Source organism: Rana temporaria, chromosome 2 (genome assembly GCF_905171775.1).
Source record: "Rana temporaria chromosome 2, aRanTem1.1, whole genome shotgun sequence".
NCBI lineage: Eukaryota > Metazoa > Chordata > Amphibia > Anura > Ranidae > Rana > Rana temporaria.
This window is the reverse complement of record NC_053490.1, coordinates 284810226-284834904: the sequence shown is the minus strand read 5'-3', so window position 1 is coordinate 284834904 and position 24679 is coordinate 284810226. Positions and strand designations below refer to the sequence as shown.

The 24679-nt window shown below is 44.2% G+C and overlaps 1 protein-coding gene across 2 annotated transcripts in view; it reads right to left on the bottom strand.

Moving 5' to 3' along the window:
• The window catches only part of CLIC4 (chloride intracellular channel 4), an 82821-nt gene that overhangs the window by 17227 nt on the left and 40915 nt on the right, over nt 1-24679 (bottom strand). For both annotated transcript variants that reach the window (XM_040337166.1, XM_040337167.1), the window contains exon 2: nt 12027-12136. In XM_040337166.1, coding sequence (XP_040193100.1) covers nt 12027-12136 — 110 coding nt within the window. The remainder of the gene's footprint in view (nt 1-12026; nt 12137-24679) is intronic.

The window sequence follows — 24679 nt, the reverse complement described above, 5'->3', positions numbered from 1 at the left end:
ATATTTCAACTGCACCTACCACCACCTGTGATATACTGTGTGTGTCCAGTACATAGTTCAGGGACAGGTTCCAGAAATTTCCTATAGGAACAGCAATCTATAGGTGACTGTATATTTCAACAGCACTGCACCTGTCCCCTGTGATATACTGTCTGTGCAGTACATTTTTTAGGGGGTAGGTTCCTGCTTCTTGCTATAAGTAGAGAAATATATAGGTGAATCTCTGCCTATTTCAAGACCCTAAATTTGAGAAATATGAGGAAAACGTCAAATAAGGGACGTGGCTGTGGTGCTGCTGGTGGAGCTCCTGTTACAGGGAGAGGACGTGGTCGATCTGTGCCAGCTACACGCACAAGTGAAACACCTTTCTCAGGTGCGAGTAGCCGACAGAGCCTGCAGCGGTATTCGGTTGGGCCTAATCCAGCTCTATGAATGTTGAGGCCAGGAGCAGAACAGGCGGTAGTAGATTGGGTTGCTGACAGTGCCTCCAGTTCCTTCACATTGTTTTCCAACCAGTCTTGTGCTGAAAGTTCAGAGTTGGCGCCTGCAGCCGATGTCCACCATCAGTCTTTCACCTCACCCCCTTGCAAATCAGCCAAGCAGTCTGAGCCCCAAAGCATCTCTTCTTCTTTTTGATGAGTCTGTTAGCATGTGTTCCCAGGGCCATCCACCTAGCCCAGCCCCAGAAAGGGAAGAGATTGAGTGCACCGATGCCCAACCACTTATATTTCAAGATGAGTACATGGGGGACCATCACAGCACGTCTTGGATGATGATGAAACACAGTTGCTGGTGCTTTTGCAATTGTGCAGACCGACAAGGAGGGCAGTGGTGAAGACTGGGTGGAAGATGATGTGCAGGACGATGAGGTCCTCGACCCGACATGGAATCAACCTCATGCAGGTGACCCGTGTAGTTCGGAGGAAGAGGCGGTGGTCGCACAGAGCCACCAGCACAGCAGAAGAGGGAGCAGGGTGCCAAAGCAGAGCGTCCGTCCCCTAGACAGTACGCCTGCTACTGCCCAACGCAGCAAGGGACCGAGCACACCAAAGCCAGGTCCAAGGAGTTCCCTAGCGTGGCAGTTCTTCACACAATGTGCTGATGACAAGACACGCGTGGTTTGCACGTTGTGCAATCAGAGCCTGAAGCGAGGCATAAACGTTCTCAACCTGAGCACAACCTGCATGACCAGGCATCTAAGTGCAAAGCACGAGCTGCAGTGGAGTAGACACCTCAAAAACCAAGAAAGGTCTCTGGCTCCTCTTGCTTCCTCTTCTGCATCAGTCTCGGGCCTCTCTGCCTCTTCATCCACCTCTGTAGTGACAGTGCCACCTGCCACCCCTCAATTAGAGGACCGGCAAGCAACACTACCACCTGGGTCGCCAAACATCCCATGGAAGCATTCAGCTCTCCATCTCCCAAACACTGGAGCGTAAGAGGAAGTACGCCTCTACCCACCCACGATCCCTGGCCCTGAATGCCAGCATTTCAAAATTACTGGCCTTTGAAATGCTGTCATTCCGTCTAGTGGAGACGCAGAGTTTTAAAAGCCTGATGGCATTGGCTGTCCCACAGTACGTCGTGCCCAGCCGCCACTACTTTTCCAGGCGAGCCATCCCTTCCCTGCACAACCAAGTGGGGGACAAAATCAGGTGTGCACTGCGCAACGCCATCTGTGCCAAGTAGTGGCGGCTGGGCCTGAGGCGGATAGCAGTTTGGCACATGTCCTTCCACCACCGAGGATTGCAGGGCGCTTCAGTTTGCCTCCTGTTCCTAACTCCTTCTACTCCGCTTCCTCATCCTCTACCGCCTCCTCATCCAGTCAGCGTAACAAATTCACCAACTTCAGCACAGCCATGGGTAAACGCCAGAAGGCAGTTTTAAAACTTTCCTGTTTGGGGGAAAAACTACACACCGCGCAGGAGTTGTGGAGGGACATGGAACAACAGACTGATGAGTGGTTGGCGTCGGTGAGCCTCAAGCCAGGCCTGGTGGTGTGCGATAACGGGCGAAATCTCGTAGCAGCTCTGGGCCTAGCCGGTTTGGCGCACATCCCTTGCCTGGCGCATGTGCTGAATTTGGTGGTGCAGAGTTTCCTGAAAACTTACCCCGATATGCCACAGCTGCTGCAGAAAGTGCGGGCCGTCTGTGCGCACTTTCGGCGTTCTCACCCTGCTGCTTGCCTGGCAGCGCTGCAGCGTAACTTCGGCCTTCCCGCTCACCGCCTCATATGTGATGTGCCCACAAGGTGGAACTCCACCTTGCACATGCTGGCCAGACTGTGCGAGCAGCAGCAGGCGATAGTGGAGTTCCAGCTGCAGCATGCACGAGTCACTCTGCGGAACAGAACCACTTTACCACCAATAACTGGGCCTCCGTGCGAGACCTGTGTGCCTTGTTGCGCTGTTTTGAGTACTCCACCAACATGGCCAGTGCCGATGATGCCGCTCTCAGCGTGACTATCCAAGTTCTATGCCTCCTTGAAAAAACGCTACGGGCGATGATGGAAGAGGATGTGGCACAGGAGGAGGAGGAATCGGGATAATTTCCAAGGCTTTCAGGGCAGTCATTCACAAGTGGCTCCGAGGGTGGGTTCGTGCACCAACAAAGGCCAGGTACACAATTGTCCAGCAAGGGCACAGTTCTGGAGGATGACGCGGTGGAGGATGAGGAGGAGGAGGAACCATGTTCACAGCAGGATGGCATCCAGACCAGCTCATGGCCATTACTGGTGCGTGGCTGGGGAGATACAGATGATACACCTCCCACAGAGGACAGCTGTTCGTTGCCTCTGGGCAGCCTGGCACACATGAGCAATTACATGCTGCAGTGTCTCCGCAACGACCGGCGTGTTTCGCACATTATAACAGGTGCCGATTACTGGGTGGCCACGCTGCTGGATCCCCGTTACAAGGACAATGTACCGTCCTTAATCTCCTCACTGGAGCGTGAAGGCAAGATGTACAAGTACAAGCGCACGCTGGTAGACGCGCTGCTGGTGCAATTCCCACCTGGCAGCAGGGGCACAGTGGAAGCAGAAGGCGAAGGCAGAGGAGGAGGAAGAGGTCGCCAACGCAGCAGGGGCACCGCCAGCACCTCAGAAGGCAGGGTTAGCATGGCCGAAATGTGGAAAAGCTTTGTCAGCACGCCACAACAAACAGCACCACCAGCTGATATGGAACGTTTTAGCAGGAGGCAGCATTTCAGCAACATGGTGGAGCAGTATGTGTGCACACGCCTACACGTACTGAATGACGGCTATGCCCCCTTAAACTTCTGGGTCTCCAAATTGGGCACATGGCCTGAGCTTGCCCTTTACGCCTTGGAGGTGCTGGCCTGCCCTGCGGCCAGTGTATTGTCTGAACGTGTATTTAGCACGGCAGGGGGCGTTATCACAGACAAGCGCAGCCGCCTTTCCAGAGCCAATGTGGACAAGCTCACGTTCATTAAAATGAACCAGGCATGGATCCCACAGGACTTGTCCGTACCTTGTGCAGAATAGACACCGGGCCGGCCTTACCCAGCCATTGTTTTTTTTCTGATCTTTCTAGGGTTGCCATCTCATCCCTTTAAAAGCAAAAACATTACACAGGTTCTCTGGCTGATTAAGTTGCTGCTAATTAAACTCACTTGGTGCCTTATCGACAGTAAATTAGCCCCAGAACCTGTGTAATTACTCTGTGTTCTGGTTTAAAGAGATGAGGTAGCAACCCTAGATCTTTCTCACTCTTTTGGGGTTTACCCCAATTTAAAAAATACATATATTAAAAACCAAAACCTGCTGTGTTGGCTACCTCCTCCTCCTCCTCCTCCACTGCCGCTTCCACCTACACCGCCACATCCACCTCAACCTCCTAATACATATGGACCTCGTCCTCCTAGGTCAAAATTATTTTAATTTTTATTATGTTATTTTGAGTTATTTCCCTATCCACATTTATTTTCAGAGTACTTGCCATGCTCTTCCTGACATTTTGCTGCCATTTGCAGCCCCCCAGTCCGAACCCGAACATCCAGGTGTCCGCTCAACTCTATCCATGATCAATATCTGTAGAATTAATGTGCTTCAAGTGGACAAAGACAACAATCTAGACCTGATTGGGGCCCCAGCCCTTACCAGACTTTAAAAAAGGGTTTTGCTTTCAGTACCTTAACACTGGCAACCATCAGCTAATGGGGCCGATACGCTCAAGTAAGCCACCATGTTCACAGCCTTCTTCGCTGCCAAACGGGGCCACCCAAACATCTGACGGCATTTGAAAATTGATGTAGAAAGTACCCACACTTGAAGGATTTTTATTTCTCTCTCCTTGACTCAGCTACCGCAACCTTCCCTACGTCGCAAATTGGGAAAAGGACCTCGCCATCCATCCAGATAAAGGCGTGTGGAATAAGATTTGGCTCTCCACCTCCAAGCGTTTAAGAAAATGCCTACAAAATGCCGTCACTGTGGTAATTGACCCCCGACGGCATTTCAAAATGTGCCCCTGCTGTCTCCCCATCATTCTTTAAGGGCTGTAGGGCAGTGGTCATCAACCCTGTCCTCAGGGCCCATTAACAGGCCAGATTTTATGTATTGCCTTGGGGAGATGCAGATGAATACTGCAAGCAAATATCACCTGTGACGCATTTTAGTTATTTTGCAAACCTGGCCTGTTAGTGGGCCCTGAGGACAGGGTTGATGACCACTGCTGTAGGGTATGTGGCACGCATCCATATCTGGTGGTTATGCCCCAAAGCAACTTGATTCTGGATAAGGGTATATTCTTTGATCAGGTCAGTCTTGAACATCTCACTAGCTTGCAACCCCTGGGGGGCTCTGTTGCATAAACCAATCTAACCGCCAATTGAAGAAAACTGGTGGCGTTTGTGAGCTCGACACATGCTGGCTTAAGCCTGGAGACAACGGTACCTCAATTTTGCTGAAGTTCAGCAAAGGCCAATGGGGACCATGGTCCATAAGCCCACTTGCATCCTTAAAATTTCCCATGCCATATTTCTAAATCTTTGGGACCCCTGCAAATCCTATAACACTCATCTGAATATATAGACCGAACCTTGCTCTCAGTCTGACAGATTTCATCATTACCACTACACACCCCAGCCCACGTGGACTGCTCCCCATTACCATCCTTTTAATTTTCCCTCCCTCCTGTCTTTGCCCATGCCAGGCAAACTCTTCCTTCTCATCCTGCCTCTTCTTGCTCCTCCTGCCTGCTCTAGTACCCCTTCATTAAGCATTTGATGCTTCCCCCCTCCGACAGTGTAAAAGGTGGCAACAACCAATAGAGCTCCATTTCCCCACTTTTTTTTGAATAAATCATGGAGTTTTTGCCTCATTGTGACTCATGATATCTGGTTCATGTATGTGCAATATGTTCTAGTATTATGGTGGACCCTTTTACAGATCCCACCACCTCTGTACTCCCAGCTGTTCCTTACTATATTTTCTTGTACTGTTCAAAACTCAAATACTTTGTAAAAACAAAAAAGGTTTTTCATTGCTGCACGTTGTACAGATATTTCCTGTCCAGGTGGCACCAGCAATCAGGATGGCAAATGGGGGAAGTCTCTTCAATGCAGACTTAAATTAGCAATGAAACCCTAACACTCCAATTTTAAACAAAATTGAAGAACAGAAGCATCAAGTCGATTAGGGGAAACCCCTTTACGTTCTTCCTTTCAGTAACCATAGAATAATATTTTTTCCTGCCAACTCTAGCTGCATTGCTGAAGCCAAGCAGAATGCTTTGTGTGACCCTTCAAACTGGAACTTCACATGCTTTTTATGTAGAACGGTTTGGAAATGCCCCAATCATTAAAGTTCAACAAGTTGATCCCAAAAATCGTATTAGGGGATTTTATGCAATTAAAATTCACGTCTTCACTCAGAACAACTGCAGGAAATCACTCGGATGCCAGAGTGTTTGTCCCAGCCCCTGATACGCTCATAACCCACATTCCTTTCCACATAAGTGTATACTTGTGCTTGCAGCAAGTAGTTCCCACTTTGGTCAATGCTCTGAACTAAACAGTAACATGGCAGAAAGCAACAAATGAAAAGTTGAGATAGAGATATAGATATATAATATATATATATATATACACACACACACACACACACACACAGAAAGCAGGAGTTTTGGTGCACTTTCAGAAAGTGCACCACACCTGCAGGATATAATAGAAGTCTATGGAAAAGCGCAGTTAACTCACTAGAAATACGCATGTGCACTGCGCTAAATCGCAATGCGTCAGTAAAAGCAGCTCTGAAGGGGGGGGGCTCAGGACAGCAAGGGCTAATTTACTAGGGCTGCGCATCTTCACCGGTCTCACGATTCGATTACGATTATCAAGTCCTCGATTCGATATCACGATGCATCACAATTGCAGCACAAGTGCGAATGGCTCTCCCCCCAAAATACTAAAGGAGATGATCAGAGACTGCGGACATTAGTACAGGAGATGATCAGAGACTGCGGACATTAGTACAGGAGATGATCAGAGACTGCGGACATTAGTACAGGAGATGATCAGAGACTGCGGACATTAGTACAGGAGATGATCAGAGACTGCGGACATTAGTACAGGAGATGATCAGAGACTGCGGACATTAGTACAGGAGATGATCAGAGACTGCGGACATTAGTACAGGAGATGATCAGAGACTGCGGACATTAGTACAGGAGATGATCAGAGACTGCGGACATTAGTACAGGAGATGATCAGAGACTGCGGACATTAGTACAGGAGATGATCAGAGACTGCGGACATTAGTACAGGAGATGATCAGAGACTGCGGATATTAGTACAGGAGATGATCAGAGACTGCGGACATTAGTACAGGAGATGAAATAAAAAATAAACAACACATGGTCCTGGTGAGCAGTACTTTCTCTTTGAAATGTGGGTTAGCTTTAGTAGTGAATGTTATTTTGATGACTTTGTATATAATCGGGTCCAAGGGTCATACACTGGTGATCCTCTAGCAGTAGAGTACTTAGTTCTAGTCACACATGGTAAAACAAGGCACGAGTAAATACAAAAACTCTAATAAAGTGGTGAAGTAGTAATGAAGCAGACACTGTATGCAAGAGATAATTTGGAAAGGAAAGTAAAGACAGCCTGCTGTAGTAACACATACAGTCCATTTATTCCACCCCTTGTGTGCACACAGCTCCCAATTCTGTACGTAGTACATATGAACATGAACCATTATTTGCTGAGCTCACCAGATTCTGTGCCTCCAGCACCGCAGGACCATGCATTCACCCTCTGCACAACACACAATGGTATTGGCTGGGGAGACGAGTCGTTCTGGCAGAGGCGCACTACATTTCCCGGCAACCCTCGCGGGAGATCTGCAGCGAGCTCAAGTCTCACGTCTCTCCTGGCGTCAGCACCTCCCGCTTTTCTACTGATCTGATAGTTACAGTCAGTGGGCGGGGCTGACGCCAGGAGAGACGCAAGACGTAAAAGCAGAGAGGAGAGAAGAGAGGCGGGCCGGGCAGTCACATGAGCGCACCATAAGGTAACATCTGAACGGAGCGCTCTCCCGGGAGGGGCGGGGATGGGGCTAAACATCGATTATTACGGTCGCATGCATCGGTGCCACCCGAATCGCGATGCACCGATTGAATTTGACACCCCTATAATTTACATTTGCGGTTTGGGGGCCTGTAAAAGCCCATAGTTAAGATGTTTCAACCACTGATGTAGCATCAGGGGGGCGCAATGGTGACCCTGCCCTGTGCTCCAGCAGGCCCCGTGTGGCCTCCCTGTCATATTCTGTTTTACACTTGGACATGAGGGGCTGTGGGGTGAAACATACAGGAACCGCCCCTTTCCATTTTCCTCCTGCAACCACTGAAAGCTGGCTTCTCCTCCTCCTCATCCTCCTGTCAGCCTTCAGCAGCTGAAAGAGGGGAAATGCTCATTTTGCTATTCAAAAAAATAAATTCAGAACCATTTAATTTCATTGTGGCCTGCGACAGTTAAGTGGCCCTCGCTCTTCAAAAGGTTGAGCACCCCTGTACTACAGTTTAACAGTCCTTAGATGAGGTGGCTGCATTTGTATTTTTCTGATTTTTTCCCGCCCTTTATTTTCACCTGGCAATCCTGCAAACACCTCCTGTCTTTGTGGCTAGTGCTAATTTTTCCACTGCGTCTATGGAGACAGCAATGGTTGTCATACAGGCTAGACCAGGGCTCAACTTTCAAGTCCTGAGCTACTAGCCAGGCCTTAAGAGTTACTCCAGCCAACCCCCTAAAAAAACACGCCCTCGTAAATTATCTCATGAAATTACATGGTTAAAATGTTTTATGCAGAGATAAGTTACAAAAAAAAATTAACTTTAACAATATTAACAAAGCATATCAGTGCCGCCTCATCAGTGCAGGGGGCAATTGCCCCCTGGGCCACTCTCTTCCTGGCGATCAGCCAGGAAACAGACCCAGTCGGCCCCTGCTCCACACTCGCCCTCAGCTAAACTCCTGTTTCACGCTAACCGGAAAAATCAACCCGCGTCAACATGGACTCCCCCACCCATTCTGGGTAAAACTATCACCCCTAGCACCAAAGTCAAAAGTCTCAGAGTCATTTTCGATACCTACATGACAATGGATGCACAAATAGGGTCAGTAGTCAGCGGATCCCACCATCTGCTGCGCCTACTTACGCAGACTCACGCCCTTTATCCCGAAAGAGGACATTGCAGTCGTGGTGGGAACAATCATCAATTCCAGACTCGACTACGCAAATGCCCTCTATCTAGGACTCCCTAAATACCAAATCACTCGTCTGCAAGTCGTTCAAAATACGGCCGCTCGACTAGTAACTGGGAAAAAAACATGGGAATCAATCTCACCTTCACTGAGATCCCTTCATTGGATGCCAGTAAAAGACAGAATCACTTTCAAGGCACTCTGCCTAATACATAAGTGTATTCAAGGAAACGCCCCCCAATATCAATGCGAAAAAATAAAGGCCCATAACCCCAATCGCATTCTGCGATCCACCAATCAAAACCTCCTCCAGATACCCAAGGCCAGATACAAGTCCAAAGGAGATCGAAGATTTGCAGTCCAGGGACCTCGCCTGTGGAATGCACTACCAACCACCATCCGACTGGAGTCGGACCACTTGGCCTTCAGGAGAAAGATTAAAACCCATCTCTTCTGAGGTCAAGGGGTTCCTTACCCATGAAATGGATACAGCGCCCAGAGGCGATTCAGTTTGCATGTGTTGCGCTTTACAAGTCTCTCTCTCTCTCTCTCTCTCTCTCTAAACACCACTCACCAAATGCAAGCAGGCGAGTGGAAATTTTGAGGGCTAGGCTAGCCTTAAAACAGGTCTGCTTTGTCCATCTTCATTACATGGTGAAAGAATGGGATTAGTAGTTTACAAAAAATAAAAAAAAACTAATTTTAAAAGGACCAAAATGTGTGCTGGCATGGGAAATACCCAAGCAAGACTGAAATCAAGTGCTTTTTATGCACACATTTATGCTACGATGCAACAAAAGTTTAAAGGCAAAAAAAAAGGGGGGGGAGGGGCTACAAAAATCCCCTTGCAATCAACATAAGAGGAACTACAATTGCTTTATAATGGCTTTTCTACCGGATTAAATTTTTTTGGTGTACAAACCGATCTTTTTTTTTTATTACTTCATATACACTCTTTATGTTACAAACATTTAAAACACTGGGTACTTTTATGACCATGTATTTGCAGCGCATCCCTACCAAACTACTGGCACAGTGGAAATCTCATCACTGTATACCAACTTCAGAAGTTCAAGACTGGCAGGCACTGGGTTAAATTTAAAATATTCTAACTTTAAATTTAATGTGATGTGGGAGTCTCTCGTATCCCATCTGGCTGGTTATACGCTGCCCTGCAAAACCAGATCTTCTCCAGGTTATTCCAATGTAATAATCTGTACTTTTGATATGAAGTGTACAGAAAAAATAAATAAATAAAAACGTTAAAATGATCATAGTCCAAGAGGGGCGAGTCCCTTGGCCAGAAGAAACCTAAAATAATTCCTACACCCCAATTACTTTTTTTTGGAAAGCAAGACTTATTGATTTTTGTGTATATGGCAAATTGCAGACAACTCATGAACATAATTACTTTAATTATAAAGAGCACTGGTAGTCCCAGAATTGTGCGATGCTAAAAGCGTTGATTTACAACTGGAGTGCAAAATCTGGTGCAGCTCTGCATAGAAACCAATCAGCTTCTATTTTTTTTTTTTAATCAAAGCTTAATTGAACAAGCTGCACCAGATTTTGCACTCTTCAGTTTTAGTAAATCAACTCCTAAATGTCACTCAGAATATATTACTGTATGCCAGTAAGAATTTCCCAGAAACCCTTGTGTGGAGAGTTCAAGAAAAGTCACACATAAGCACTTGTTTTCTGCAACAGATGCATTATGGATTTGTATGGGCTGTATTAATGCACCCTCTGTTCCAATAGATTTTCAGTTAAACACTTATAAAGCTTTCCTGTTCTTGGCTATGTTTAGCATTTATTTTCTTTAACATAGATGCAACATGTAGAATTCAATGTGGTTTTCCATGGAAGTGTGGAAATGAATGTGCCTTATGGACACACACACACACACACACACACACACACAAAACAGCATATTGTAAGAGATTCTGGGCGCCAACAGCAACTTTTATTGTTGCCAGTTTTCCCTGCACTGGTTGCCTTCTTTCTAAGCTTTTCAGTAATTCATGGTTTTCCAACCTTTCCTCAAATTCTGAGAATATTGCAAGTTCTGGGGGTTAGAAACGTACATGTACAATATACAGCGGTTCAAGTAACCATAAGGCATAAAAATGAAGATGGGACGAGGACAAGCATGGAACACTTAATCTAGACAAAGGCAACCGACATCTGCCTGGCCTTAGGGCTCCATGCACACCAGCGTTTTTTTAGGCTACAAAAACGCTGGAAAAAAATGTAAGATAAAAAACGCTGGTAAAAGCATTTTGTAGTAGCAGCGTTTAGGAGTTTTTGCAGTATAAAGTGAATAAAAAGCGCAAACATTTTTTTTCTGCTCCTAGATGCTGAATTTTAGAAAACCAACAGCCTAAAGTAGTGTGCTTTGCTTCTAGACGCTTAAAAAAAAAATGCTAGTGTGCATGGAGCCTAAAGCTGTTAAAAGGCTACATTTGCCAAAATAATGCAGCAGCTAACTAATGATTAACCACTTCAATACAGGGCATCCCCTTTTTATTGCCAAGCCAATTTTCAATTTTTAGCACTGTCACTTTAAAAATGACACTGTACCCAAACAAATTTTTTATAATTGTTCCCACAAATAGAGTTTTGGTGGCATTTGATGACCTCTTAGTTTTTGATTCTTATTTAGCAAATAATAACCCCAGTTTGGGGGGGGGGATCTTTGTTTTGGTTATAACAATAAAAAATAAATAAAAAAAAGTAAATTTAAAAAACATGCAATATCTGCTTTGTGCAATGGTTTTGCACAGAGCAGCCCTGATTCTTTTTCCCCCAGTCCCCCACCGGGGCTTCTAGCTCCTCTTGACCAGTGCTTGCTCTTGAGCCCCATCCTCTCAACACACTAGCTGTGATTGACAGCAGTGGGAGAGAAAGAAAGAGAAAAAGCAAAAAAAAAAAAAAAAAAGAGATCCAGGACAGCCAATGGTCATGTGCTCATCGCTGGATCAATAGGGAACTCAGGCAAGTATTGGGGGGGGGGGGCAGCACACTTTTTTTAGCTTTGTGCATAGAATACATGAAGGTAAAAAAACTAACAGTCGGCCTTTCCAACCACTTTAACTCCAAATGTCCATGAATAATCAAAAACTATTTTTTTTTAGGGTAGGGGGAAGCCTATCATTTCACTGGACCACTGAATCATACCACACTGGCCATCAGTTTTCAGACAACTAATAATGGAACATTTTACATAAACTAAAGTCACTACGACAAAGCAGCTTCGCAAGACACTGTACGCATGCAACTATGAATTTTACCTTCTGTCTTACCTCTTTAGGTCAACAGTTGTGACATTGAACACCACTCCCTTCAGCCACAAGATCATAAAAAGTCTCTGGGAGAATGGGCAGTTTCCAATGCTCTCCCCATCACTGCCAGCCTAGGAGAAAAAAAAAGGGGGGGGGGGGCGTCATTGTAGTATCCAAACTGAATTAATGTCAATGCACACAGAAAGACAGAGATAATGCTTCAATACAAGAAGATTGTTTCCCTATGGAATACATAACTGAATACTCTTGTGCCATTCACATACTTGTTTTGTTTTTTAACCACTTGGGATCCGCCTGCCGTCAATTGACGGCTACAGTGCGGATCCCAATCTCCAAACTGCCGTCAATTGACGTCCGCCCCATAGGGCGGTCCCCGCGCGCGCTCCAGAGCGCGCTGCGGGGAAAATCTGTGTTGGCCGTGTCCCTCGGACACAGCCAATTACAGATCGCCGCGAACGGCCAATCAGAGTGGCCGTTCGCGAGGCGATCTGTGCGGCCAATGAGAGAGGATCTCATATGTAAACATATGAGATCATCTCTCATTGCCGTTTTACACAGAGACAGCGGTGCTGTCTCTGGAGAGGAGACGGATCTGTGTCTCTTGTACATAGAGACACAGATCGGTCACCCCCCCAGTCACCCCCCCCTCCACCTACAGTTAGAACACTAAGCAGGGATACATTTAACCCCTTCCTCACCCCCTAGTGTTAACCCCTTCAATGCCAGTCACATTTATACTGTAATTAGTGCATATTTATAGCACTGATCGCAGTATAAATGTGAATGGCGCCAAAAATGTGTCAAAAGTGTCCGATGTGTCCGCCATAACGTCGCAGTCCCATTAAAAATCGCAGATCGCCGCCATTTCTAGTAAAAAAAAATAATTAAAAAAAAAAAATTCTGTCCCCTATTTTGTAAGCGCTATAACTTTGGCGCAAACCAGTCGCTTATTGCGATTTTTTTTTTTTTTTACCAAAAATATGTAGAAGAATACGTATCGGCCTAAACTGAGAAAAAAAAATGTTTTTTTTTTTTTAAATTGGGATATTTATTATAGCAAGAAGTAAAAAATATTGTATTTTTTTCAAAATTGTCTCACTTTTTTGTTTATAGCGCAAAAAATAAAAACCGCACAGGCGATCAAATACCACCAAAAGAAAGCTCTACTTGTGGGGAAAAAAGGACGTCAATTTTGTTTGGGAGCCACGTCGCACGACCGCGCAATTGTTAGTTAAAGCGATGCAGTGCCGAAAGCTGAAATTTCACCTGGGCAGGAGGGGGGTATATGTGCCCAGTAAGCAAGTGGTTAAAAGGGATATCAAGGAAGCAATTCCCCACCCTCTAATTGCCGTGTTTGTTTTTTTAAACTACCAACCTAAAATCACAACCTTTACTTACCTCAGGGCCAGGCCACACCACACACCGCAGTCCAGTGCATTTTTTTCTGTGCTAGAAAAAGTAATTTTCTAGCAATTACTGATTTTTACTTGTAAACAAAAAAAGTGTCAGAAAAAGGCCTGGTCTTACATTACAAAGACGATGCTTAGGCACTTAAATGATTCTAAAAAACACAGTATGAGATGGAAATCCCCTTCGATTACCAGATTCAGGCTTCATTACAAAATCACCAAGCCCTGATCTATTCCACTTCACCCAGTTATCGCAGGGAACTGCACAATCTTTTCACATTCTGCTTCCAGAAGAGTATAACCTATTCTTAGCACATCCCCTATCCCCTTATCTTTCACAAGTAGCCATGAATCCTAGCCAAACAAATAGAGGTCTATACTTAAAATATCTGAATAAAGAACAGCGATTCATTTATTAAAAAAAAAAAAAAAAAAAAAAAAGGGGGAAAAAAAAAATCCCACTGTCAGGGTTTTTTTTTTTAACACAGCAGCTGCTGTAATAGCTTCTGTATTTGCACAGAAACTCAGAATTGCTGAAAAATATGTCAGGGGAAGAGGCAGAACATGGAAATGCAATAGATTTAGTAAATATAAACTGCTAAATACCTTTTCTCATCAGCAGTACATAGCAGTCTTGGGACTTTTATCAAAGTCCAGGTAAGCACTGGTTAAAGCTTGTATGAGGAGTTTTCATTCTCCCCTGATTGTCCTATGAGGCTGCAGGGCCCCTAACCCTAGGTCTGGGCAGTGCTGATTAACCCTGTGCTGATCACATGCAACCTGCCAAAAAAAAAAAAAACACACACACACACACCTCTCGGCACGTGCTCAGTTTGGTGTGTATTGCTAGTGACTCCAAAAGGATCTGTTCCATCAGCCGATGGATTGGGGACAGTGGAAGAAGGGAAGGATCAGAGAAGACAGAATCAAGCAGCCTTTTTACACAATGCCGAGGTTTAACCCCCTATGCTCCAAAGCGAGTAGAACAAGCTTGCTTTACTGCATATACAGACAGATTTTACAGTTGTGGGTTTAGTAACACTAAGTATTCTTGGCTGTGTCCAACATATCCAATTTTAAAACGGGAATGTATTAAAATTACAGATGAACATGCATGTAAATACAAAAGGCAAAAGGCAAAAGAATTCTTAAATTCACAGAACATTTCATAACATTCTTAGGGAGAAGCTATTAACTCCATTCAGCCTGGGTACCTGGTGAGATATGAACATATCAACCAGATCTGCAAGAGGTCGAATCACTTAGCACGGTTCTGCCCAAGAAATATATTCAGTCCTATTAGCAGTAACAAGTGATAATGTCAGGGATATAGTGACTGGCTCACTTCACACACAAAGATCTGTATTTTCCAGAGGCGCAGAAGACTGGAAGGCCTGTGCTCAAGTGCCAAAATTAAACAGAAACCTGATGCGTCTGAAAGAGGCTATTCTGCTGGTAAAAACTTTCCAGATGTGCCCGATGATCCAGGCTACAGAAGTATACTGTCTCTGTGTATAAAAACAACAGAATAAAAAAGAGTGGCCGTTATACAAGCCCTTCATATAATTAGAACAAGTAAGAAAACAGAAGGCAAAACAATACGGACTTGCATAATTTTCAAAAAGGCCCATCTGTAAAAAAAAAAGTTCCAATACCACTAATAAAAAGTGAGATTATATATATATATATATATATATATATATATATATATATATATATACACACATACACACACACACATACACATATATATATATATATATATATATATATATATATATATATATATATATATATATATATATATATATATATATATATATATATATACATATATATACACACACACACACACACACACACACACACACACCTTAGACCATAGCTTTGGGGGGTTCCTACCCCGTGAATCTGTAATGTCCTCTACAAGCATGGATATTGATAGTGCACACAGGTGGATCTTAAAAGGCAATCACACTGCTAAACATGTCATGAGGCAAAATTATGTAATACACACCTATGTGCAATGTCAACTATATAGCAACTTGTGTCAACATACATGGATGTATTCCCATTGATTTCAATGAAAAACAATCATACACACAAAGTACAAAGGAGTGAAGGGCAGCAATGCGTTGATCTGTGAAGTGCATAGATGTGAAAATGTGAAATGTGAGCATAGCCCTGGGTGCAGCTAAAAGCTGGAATAAAAAAATATTTGGATGAATTTGTTTTATCCATCCAACTTTACAAAACAAGAGGGGAGGGGACATGAGTGAGCGAGTAACTTTTATAGCGCAGCACATGCGAACTTAATCGCCTCAAGGCGCTTGGCATCCAGCGTCGTATCGGTCTTTCAGAAGAAGAGGTGTGTCTTTAGTTTTTTCCTAAATGCCTGATGGTTTTCCTCCAAGCGGATGGTAGTGGGTAGAGCATTCCAGAGCCGTGGTCCTTGGACCGAAAATCTGCATTCTCCTTTAGATTTGTAGCGGGATTTAGCAATTTGGAGAAGGTTTTGGTTTGTTGACCGGAGCACGCGCTTGGTGACGTAGGGTTTTATTTTCTCGCTTAAGTATTGGGGAGCCTTCCCCTGTATACATTTGTGGGTGAGGCAGAGCGTCTTGAATGTCACCCTATCCTGTACGGGCAGCCAGTGGAGGGACCTCAAGACCGGGGAGACTGATTCCCACAGCTTTTTACCCGTTACCAGTCTGGTTGTCGTGTTCTGGACGACTTGTAGACGTGAAATCTGGTATTTCGGTAGTCTCGCAGAACAAATGCGGCTTTGTAGTGCTGGTCGTTCGTACCAAAACTGGCAAGGACAAAAGCTACAGAATTCTCTATTAAAGCTAGATTCCAAATTTGAATGTACATAAAATTAATGCAAGCATGGACAGTACCGTTCTAGCATGTTGCCAAACGTCTGCAGATCCACCGATATCCTCTTTAGTTTGGCTTCCTGTCCCATGGAACAACTTAAATTCCTGCTGTGTGGCAATAATACTCATACAGCCACTTCAGACCAAGGCAAAAATCAGACTTCTACTTGTAGTTCTTAGGACTCTGAAGATCACAATCAGCATGGATTCCGGGCAGGATTAAATCGATCAATCCCACCCACTCACTCCTAGATTTATTTTAATATTTATGCCATTCAACTAGTACTTGGGTCAGAGATATATATATATATATATATATATATATATATATATATATATATATATATATATTTTAGAGATATAGATAGATATCTATCCCCTGCTAATGTTTATCAACATTCTTCAGCACTGGGAGATTCTGTCGGCTTCATGTACACGGGATGTTTTTACAGCCTCTCCTGAACAATTTAACGTGACCGATAGCAACGCACATTTGAATCATCCATTTTGCAGTGTTTACATGCCGTTTTTCTAAAAAAAAAAAGTTTAAAAAATAGCCAAAAGACAAGGAGAGTTCAGGAGCAAAATTGCAGCAGAGTACATGGGGCCTTAGGCCCCATTCACACCTAAGCGACAAAACGCCCGACGCGGGACGCTTCTGTCGCTTGAGGGGAGAATTCCCATTGCCGTCTATGGAGATGGTTCACATCTCATAGACGCGCAACGCCTGAAAAAAAGTCCCGGACCCTTTTTTTCACGCGACAGGCGCGTTTTCCCATAGACAGCAATGGGAATACTTTAGAAAAAAAAAAAAAAAAGAAACATTTGTAATCGCGGCAAACCTGCCGCTACACGCGTACGCGGCTGTCGCTTAGGTGTGAATGCAGCCTTAAAACTAAGCCTTTTTTAGACACCTGTTGCTTACAAGTTAAAAAATCAGTATTTTCTGCTAGAAAATGATACATTCAGCCTGCCCACACACAGTTCGCATCTCTGCCTTTTTCCTGCTGAACCGTCTATGGTTGACCCATGTTTGTCACATTCCTGGAATTCAGCTTTAATGTGGTAGTGACATGATCACATTACACCTAAGTTTGCATTTATTTTAGGACACAGTATTACAATAGAGCTATTTGGATCAGGACACCCACCCTGCAGTGGGTCACAGCGCGCGCACACACACACACACACACACACACACACACACACACACACTGAAGTCCTGAAGTATTATGCGCATACAATGCAGAGAAAGGCATCCTTCAACAGATGCCTTTCATAGCTTAAATAGCAGGAAAATGCAAACGTGCGATTCCAGCTTAGAGTAAAGAAGTCATGGAAGCTTACAGATCAACAGCTGCACTGTAGTATACTGTACAAAAATACTGGAGGATCTTCAGTACTTCATGTGTTCGCAGACCTTTGTAATCGCTTCTAACGCTGGCAATAATTGGACTGTCCTTCATATAAAACTAGCACAGCACTTCTGACACTTGTCCATGGGGAGCAGTATGAGCTGGAAATGCTAATGCGAGAATTCTCCAGCATAATGAAATCCAAAAGGAATATACACAATATAAATACAACTCAAGTATACAGGAAGAGATTTACAATGGGTTTCTCTGGCCCACCCTGCCCATTATAAGCAGAATTTGCAACAAAAATGCAATAGCTACTGTAGATTAGACATATGTACTGGGATGAGGTCTGTTTCACTGCAGGAAAGGAAGAGGCCAGGCCCTGAAAGCCAGATTACCCAACAGACACAATAAAACCATAATTACCGTAATCTCATCTTATTAAAGCCGATTAACTTCTGTGAAGATAGTGGAAAGTGTTTGGAGCTAAAGATCAAAATAAATACTGTACATTAGAATACGAAATGCCAAAAATGCAAAAGGATTAGAATATTAAATGATTTATGACACCTCCAGAAAAAGTTACCCATATGGGAGTTCTATTCAACAAAAATAACCCAGGACACATGAGAATGACTTTAGCAATAATCCCAGTCAAACTATTAGGCTGCATTCACACTTCAGCGTTGTGAATCGTGGGCAGATTTGTCGCGATTCTGCCTGCAATTTGAAAAATTGTTGGTGTGAATGACACATTTGAACAACACCTAAAATAGCGATTTGCGTCTGCCGCGATTGTCACGCTGCAATAGTAGCAACTCGCATTGCGTTAAGCATTTCGTTCAAAAGTTCAGGAGCTACTTTTGGAAGATATGCTTCAGGCAATGCGGGTTGCAGCGCTATTTGTCGTGCAACAATCGTTGGGGGCGTCATTCAAAAGAACGGCATCTCAAAATGCAAGTCCCGCAATTTGTCATTCACACATTGGCACTTTCAAATCACGGGCAGAATCATGGCAAATCTGTGTGAAGGCAGCCTATGGGCTCGTTCATACCATACATGCATGAAAACGGATGATATTTGACTTGCAGAGACATCAGTTTTCATGAACATCGACATCAGTTCACTCAGGGGTTCACACAACGTTTATGTCACATTACAGATTCTTGCACAGGAAAAAATCCACACGATACAATTGTTGTGGTAAGAACAGGGCACAAAAAAAAAAAAAAAAAATTGTGTCCTTGCAGAATGTGTGCTGAAAAACTGATGTCTGACCTTGTAGTTCAGTAATGTCTATCTGAAAAATCAAGAACCATAACCCTCCAGAGCTAGAGTCTAGGCTAAATAATAATTACAATGCTGGAGACTTTCACACTGGGGCTAAACGCCCAGTGTGCATGGGGCCTTACCTGTAAAACCCTTTTCTTGAAATACATTACAGGACACAGGATTTTGGTCTTAGACCATGGGTTGTGTAGCTATCCAGTATGTCTGGAGCAAACTAGGCACTGCTCATCACCTGCCCAATACCATCCCAACAGTGAAGCATGGTGGTGGCAGCATCATGCTCTGGGGGTGTTTTTCAGCAGCAGGGACTGGAAGACTGGTCAGGCCTGAGGGACAGCCAAATGGAGAAAAGTACAAAAAGGTATCCTCAATGAAAACCTGTTCCACAGCACTCAGGACCTCAGACTGGGCTGGTCACCTTCCAACATGACAAGGATCCCAAGCACAAGTCAGTGTCCCAGTCAGAGCCCTGACTTAAAACATCTCTGGAGAGATCCAATAATCGCTGTCCACAGATGGTTCCCATCCAACCTGACTGAGCTTGAGAGGACTTGCAAAGAAGAATGGCAGAAAATCCCCCAATCTAGGTGTGCAAAGCTTGCATCATATTCAAAAAGACTTGATGCTGCAATTGCTGCCAAAGGTGCTTCACCAAAAGTACTGAGCAAAGGGTCTGAATACTTTAAAGTTTATTTTTTTATGTTTAATAAAGTCTCAGATGACATTTTCTAAATTCCGTTTCATTTTGGGTACCGAGTGTAGATTAAAGAGAAAGTAAATTTAAACAACTGTAGTATCAGGCTGAAACATAACAAAATTGAAAGAAAAGTGAAGGGGGTCTGAATACTTTATGAATGTACCGTACTTGTATGATGATGAGCGCAAGTGACATGCAGTAATTTCACTTCTAGTAACTTTATAAACTGCATACCCTTAAAGGGGTTGTAAAGGTTCGTGTTTTTTCACCTTAATGCATCCTACGCATTAAGGTGAAAAAACACCTCGCTGTCACGGGCCCCCCCATGTTACTTACCCGAGCCCGTTTCACCTGCTGTGCGCATCCCCAGGTGTCCTCTACTCCACGGAGTCTGGCCTTTGATTGGATAGCTTGATAGCAGAGCAGCCATTGGCTCCTACTACTGTCAATCATATCCAATGACGCGGCCGCCAGGGGGTGGCACCGAGTCATACACAGTCTATGGACACAAGGTGTAGGACAGGCAGCGCGCCCGCAAGCTAACCCCCTTGGGATAGAGCTTCCCAGAGGGGGTTAGCTATTGTGGGGAAGGATGGGAGACAGCCGCAGAGGGAACCCAGAACAGGAGAATCGGGGCCACTCTGTGCAAAATGAACTGTACAGTGGAGGCAAGTATGACCTGTTTGTTATAAAATAAGAATATAAAAAAAAAAAAAAAACACAAAACACACACACACACACACACACACACACACACACACCTTTACAATCTCTTTAAGCCCCGTACACACTGGCACAATATCAAACATGTTGGACATGCATGCTGGAAAACCAGCAGCCAACAGTTTTTTTTTTTTCCTTCAGAAAAACAAACAAAAACACTGTAGTGTGTATCCGGCTTTAGAAGCAACGGGACCATGTATACAGATTTATGCAGCAAGCAGAATAAAAAGAAAGTCAGTTTTTGGCATGCTCAGTTTTCCAAGCTGCATGAATGTTTTAACACATAAAGTATAAATTTAAAGTAGATCCAAAGCCAAAAGCTTCTTTATTATTGGGTAGAATGTGGAAGCATTTTTATTAGAGGTCGACCGATATATCGACCGATATTTAGCCTTTTTAAAGAAAATCGGCATCGGCCGATTATTATCTAAAAAAAAAAAAGGCCGATTGTTGGAGATCTGAGGCAGGGGTGTGCTGGGTGGAAATCCTGGCCGCCCACCCACTCAGCTTTTATTTTAATCGGCTGCTATCATGGCCGCTACATGACTTTTTTTTTTTCCCAGTAGAGGAAGTCGGCAGCCGCCGATTGGCTGTTCCCGGCCGCGCTGCATTCTAGGGATTGTAGTCTGGAGGCAGAGGCAGGCCGCGCGGCACATCAGGGGACGAATGGCACGGTCTTTTGCCATGCGAGGGGACAGAACGGAGCCGGAAGCACTCCGCTGGTGGGCACTGAAGAGGTGGCAGTAAATGACAGCTCGGCACTGGTGAGCTTGGAACTGGTGGGCACTGATGGACAGCTCGGCACTGGTGAGCTTGGAACTGGTGGGTACTGATGGACAGCTCGGCACTGATAAGGTGGCAGTGATGGACAGGTCGGCACTGATGAGCTTGGCACTGATGAGGTGGCAGTGGACAGCTTGGCACTGGTGAGCTGCACTGATGGACACCAATGAGGTGGCACTGGTGGGCACCAATGAGGTGGCACCGACAGGCTGAACTGGAAGGCACTATTGAGGTGGCACTGATGGACACCGATAGGCACGAATGGACACGGAGAGGCTGCACTGGTGGGCACTGAATCTGATGAGGTTGCATTGACAGTCTGGTTTGGTGGGGACTAATGGATACTGATGGGCTGCACTATTGGGCACCGATGTGGCACCGACAGGCTGCACTGATGGTCACTGAGGTGGCAATGATGGGATACTGATAGGCTGCACCCCACCTCTCCCACCTAAACAATAACCTCCTCCCCCACCCTAGATTTACTGAGATGGGAAAAAATAAAAATAAAAAAAAAAATCGGCCTAAAATATCGGTCGCAAAAAATCGGCAGCATATATCAGCCATCAGCCGCTCCGATTTCTAAATATCGGCATCGGCCAGAGAAAAACCCATATGGGTTGACCTCTAGTTTTTATTGCTGGGACCCTCTCTTGCCACAGGACAGAAAGTGATAAGTAATCCAAAATGTTACAGTTGCCATTAGAACAGGAGGTGAGGATGGGGACTGCGTCAATGGAATTTTGTTTGCTTAAAGTTAAGGTAAACGCTCACATATACCCAGTAAAGTGAACAGCCTCAGATGATACAGAGGAATGAAAAAAAAAAAAATCTCCCTACATAAAAGTCTTGCATGTATATCTGCTGTCTTCATATACCGTTTAGAAAGTGCTCTACATGGTTACAGATTTTTCTCTTCTTGTTCAGCACTGCAGTGAAGCCTGGGCATACAGCCAAGAAAGCCGATTGGAGGTAAGGCAATCACCCCCTCTCATAGGTAGACGCTTTCAGCTCGGTCCCTTGAATAGTTCAGGGCTCTACTAATCTTTTTATAGCATGCTCCACAACAAAAAAAAAACTCAGCTGCTGCTTTTATCACATGTGACTGAAAATTTGTCAAGAGTTATCAGCCTGATAACAGCATAACAAAAGAACTGGGCAGGAGACAGCCATGGGACATAGTGCTTTGAAGAGAGAGAACAAAAAACACTACATATATACGTGCCTAGCTCAAGTTTTATGAATCGGGTTTACATCAACTTTAAGTGGGTTTGAGAAGAAAGGAAGGAAAAGCCTTTTACTGTCTCTTTGTAAAGCTTATGGATAGCAAAGAGATGTAAATAACTGCACACCAGGTATTCCAGACTGATTAAGAGAAGAGACTCAACTTGCAGGCACCTGCTGATATCTACTGCATGCTGCAACTTATGGTTCACGTATTTGATTTCAAAGTTCATATTTTTAAATTACACATTTATCTTCAAGGGTAACCAACTATACAGGGAGTGCAGAATTATTAGGCAAATGAGTATTTTGACCACATCATCCTCTTTATGCATGTTGTCTTACTCCAAGCTGTATAGGCTCGAAAGCCTACTACCAATTAAGCATATTAGGTGATGTGCATCTCTGTAATGAGAAGGGGTGTGGTCTAATGACATCAACACCCTATATCAGGTGTGCATAATTATTAGGCAACTTCCTTTCCTTTGGCAAAATGGGTCAAAAGAAGGACTTGACAGGCTCAGAAAAGTCAAAAATAGTGAGATATCTTGCAGAGGGATGCAGCACTATTAAAATTGCAAAGCTTCTGAAGCGTGATCATCGAACAATCAAGCGTTTCATTCAAAATAGTCAACAGGGTCGCAAGAAGCGTGTGGAAAAACCAAGGCGCAAAATAACTGCCCATGAACTGAGAAAAGTCAAGCGTGCAGCTGCCAAGATGCCACTTGCCACCAGTTTGGCCATATTTCAGAGCTGCAACATCACTGGAGTGCCCAAAAGCACAAGGTGTGCAATACTCAGAGACATGGCCAAGGTAAGAAAGGCTGAAAGATGACCACCACTGAACAAGACACACAAGCTGAAACGTCAAGACTGGGCCAAGAAATATCTCAAGAATGATTTTTCTAAGGTTTTATGGACTGATGAAATGAGAGTGAGTCTTGATGGGCCAGATGGATGGGCCCGTGGCTGGAATGGTAAAGGGCAGAGAGCTCCAGTCCGACTCAGACGACAGCAAGGTGGAGGTGGAGTACTGGTTTGGGCTGGTATCATCAAAGATGAGCTTGTGGGGCCTTTTCGGGTTGAGGATGGAGTCAAGCTCAACTCCCAGTCCTACTGCCAGTTTCTGGAAGACACCTTCAAGCAGTGGTACAGGAAGAAGTCTGCATCCTTCAAGAAAAACATGATTTTCATGCAGAACAATGCTCCATCACACGCGTCCAAGTACTCCACAGCGTGGCTGGCAAGAAAGGGTATAAAAGAAGAAAAACTAATGACATGGCCTCCTTGTTCACCTGATCTGAACCCCATTGAGAACCTGTGGTCCATCATCAAATGTGTGATTTACAAGGAGGGAAAACAGTACACCTCTCTGAACAGTGTCTGGGAGGCTGTGGTTGCTGCTGCACGCAATGTTGATGGTGAACAGATCAAAACACTGACAGAATCCAGGGATGGCAGGCTTTTGAGTGTCCTTGCAAAGAAAGGTGGCTATATTGGTCACTGATTTGTTTTTGTTTTGTTTTTGAATGTCAGAAATGTATATTTGTGAATGTTGAGATGTTATATTGGTTTCACTGGTAAAAATAAATAATTGAAATGGGTATATATTTTTTTTTTGTTAAGTTGCCTAATAATTATGCACAGTAATAGTCACCTGCACACACAGATATCCCCCTAAAATAGCTAAAACTTAAAACAAACTAAAAACGACTTCCAAAAATATTCAGCTTTGATATTAATGAGTTTTTTGGGTTCATTGAGAATATGGTTGTTGTTCAAAAATAAAATTAATACTCAAAAATACAACTTGCCTAATAATTCTGCACTCCCTGTACAAAGGGAAAAAAAACAAAACAAAACAAAAAAAAAAAAAAACACACCACACAAGACAAACGTAGGAAATACACAACGACAGAATTCCTCTCTTCAGAGACAACAGACTGACTAGTGCTGCAGGAAAATAGCATGGCGTCACTAACAAGGTTGAGGTTTTACAGACTGTTAGTCCCCACCTTTAATAGCATGCTTTGAAATAAATTATTTATATAATACCATTTTGCTGGTAGCAGGATCTGTTCACAGATGAATGCTGAAGCTCCAGACAGTCTGAAGGAGTCTGTGACCGACGTACTGTACTTCAGTCCATGAATAAAATCCTATATACCAAAGTATATATTTAAAGTAGCACTCAAGGCAAAAACCTCTATCCACTTTGGAGTACAGGAGGGTTATAACCCCTGTCAATTTTTTTTTGCCTACTGCATTCCATTGGGATGATTTCCCTTCA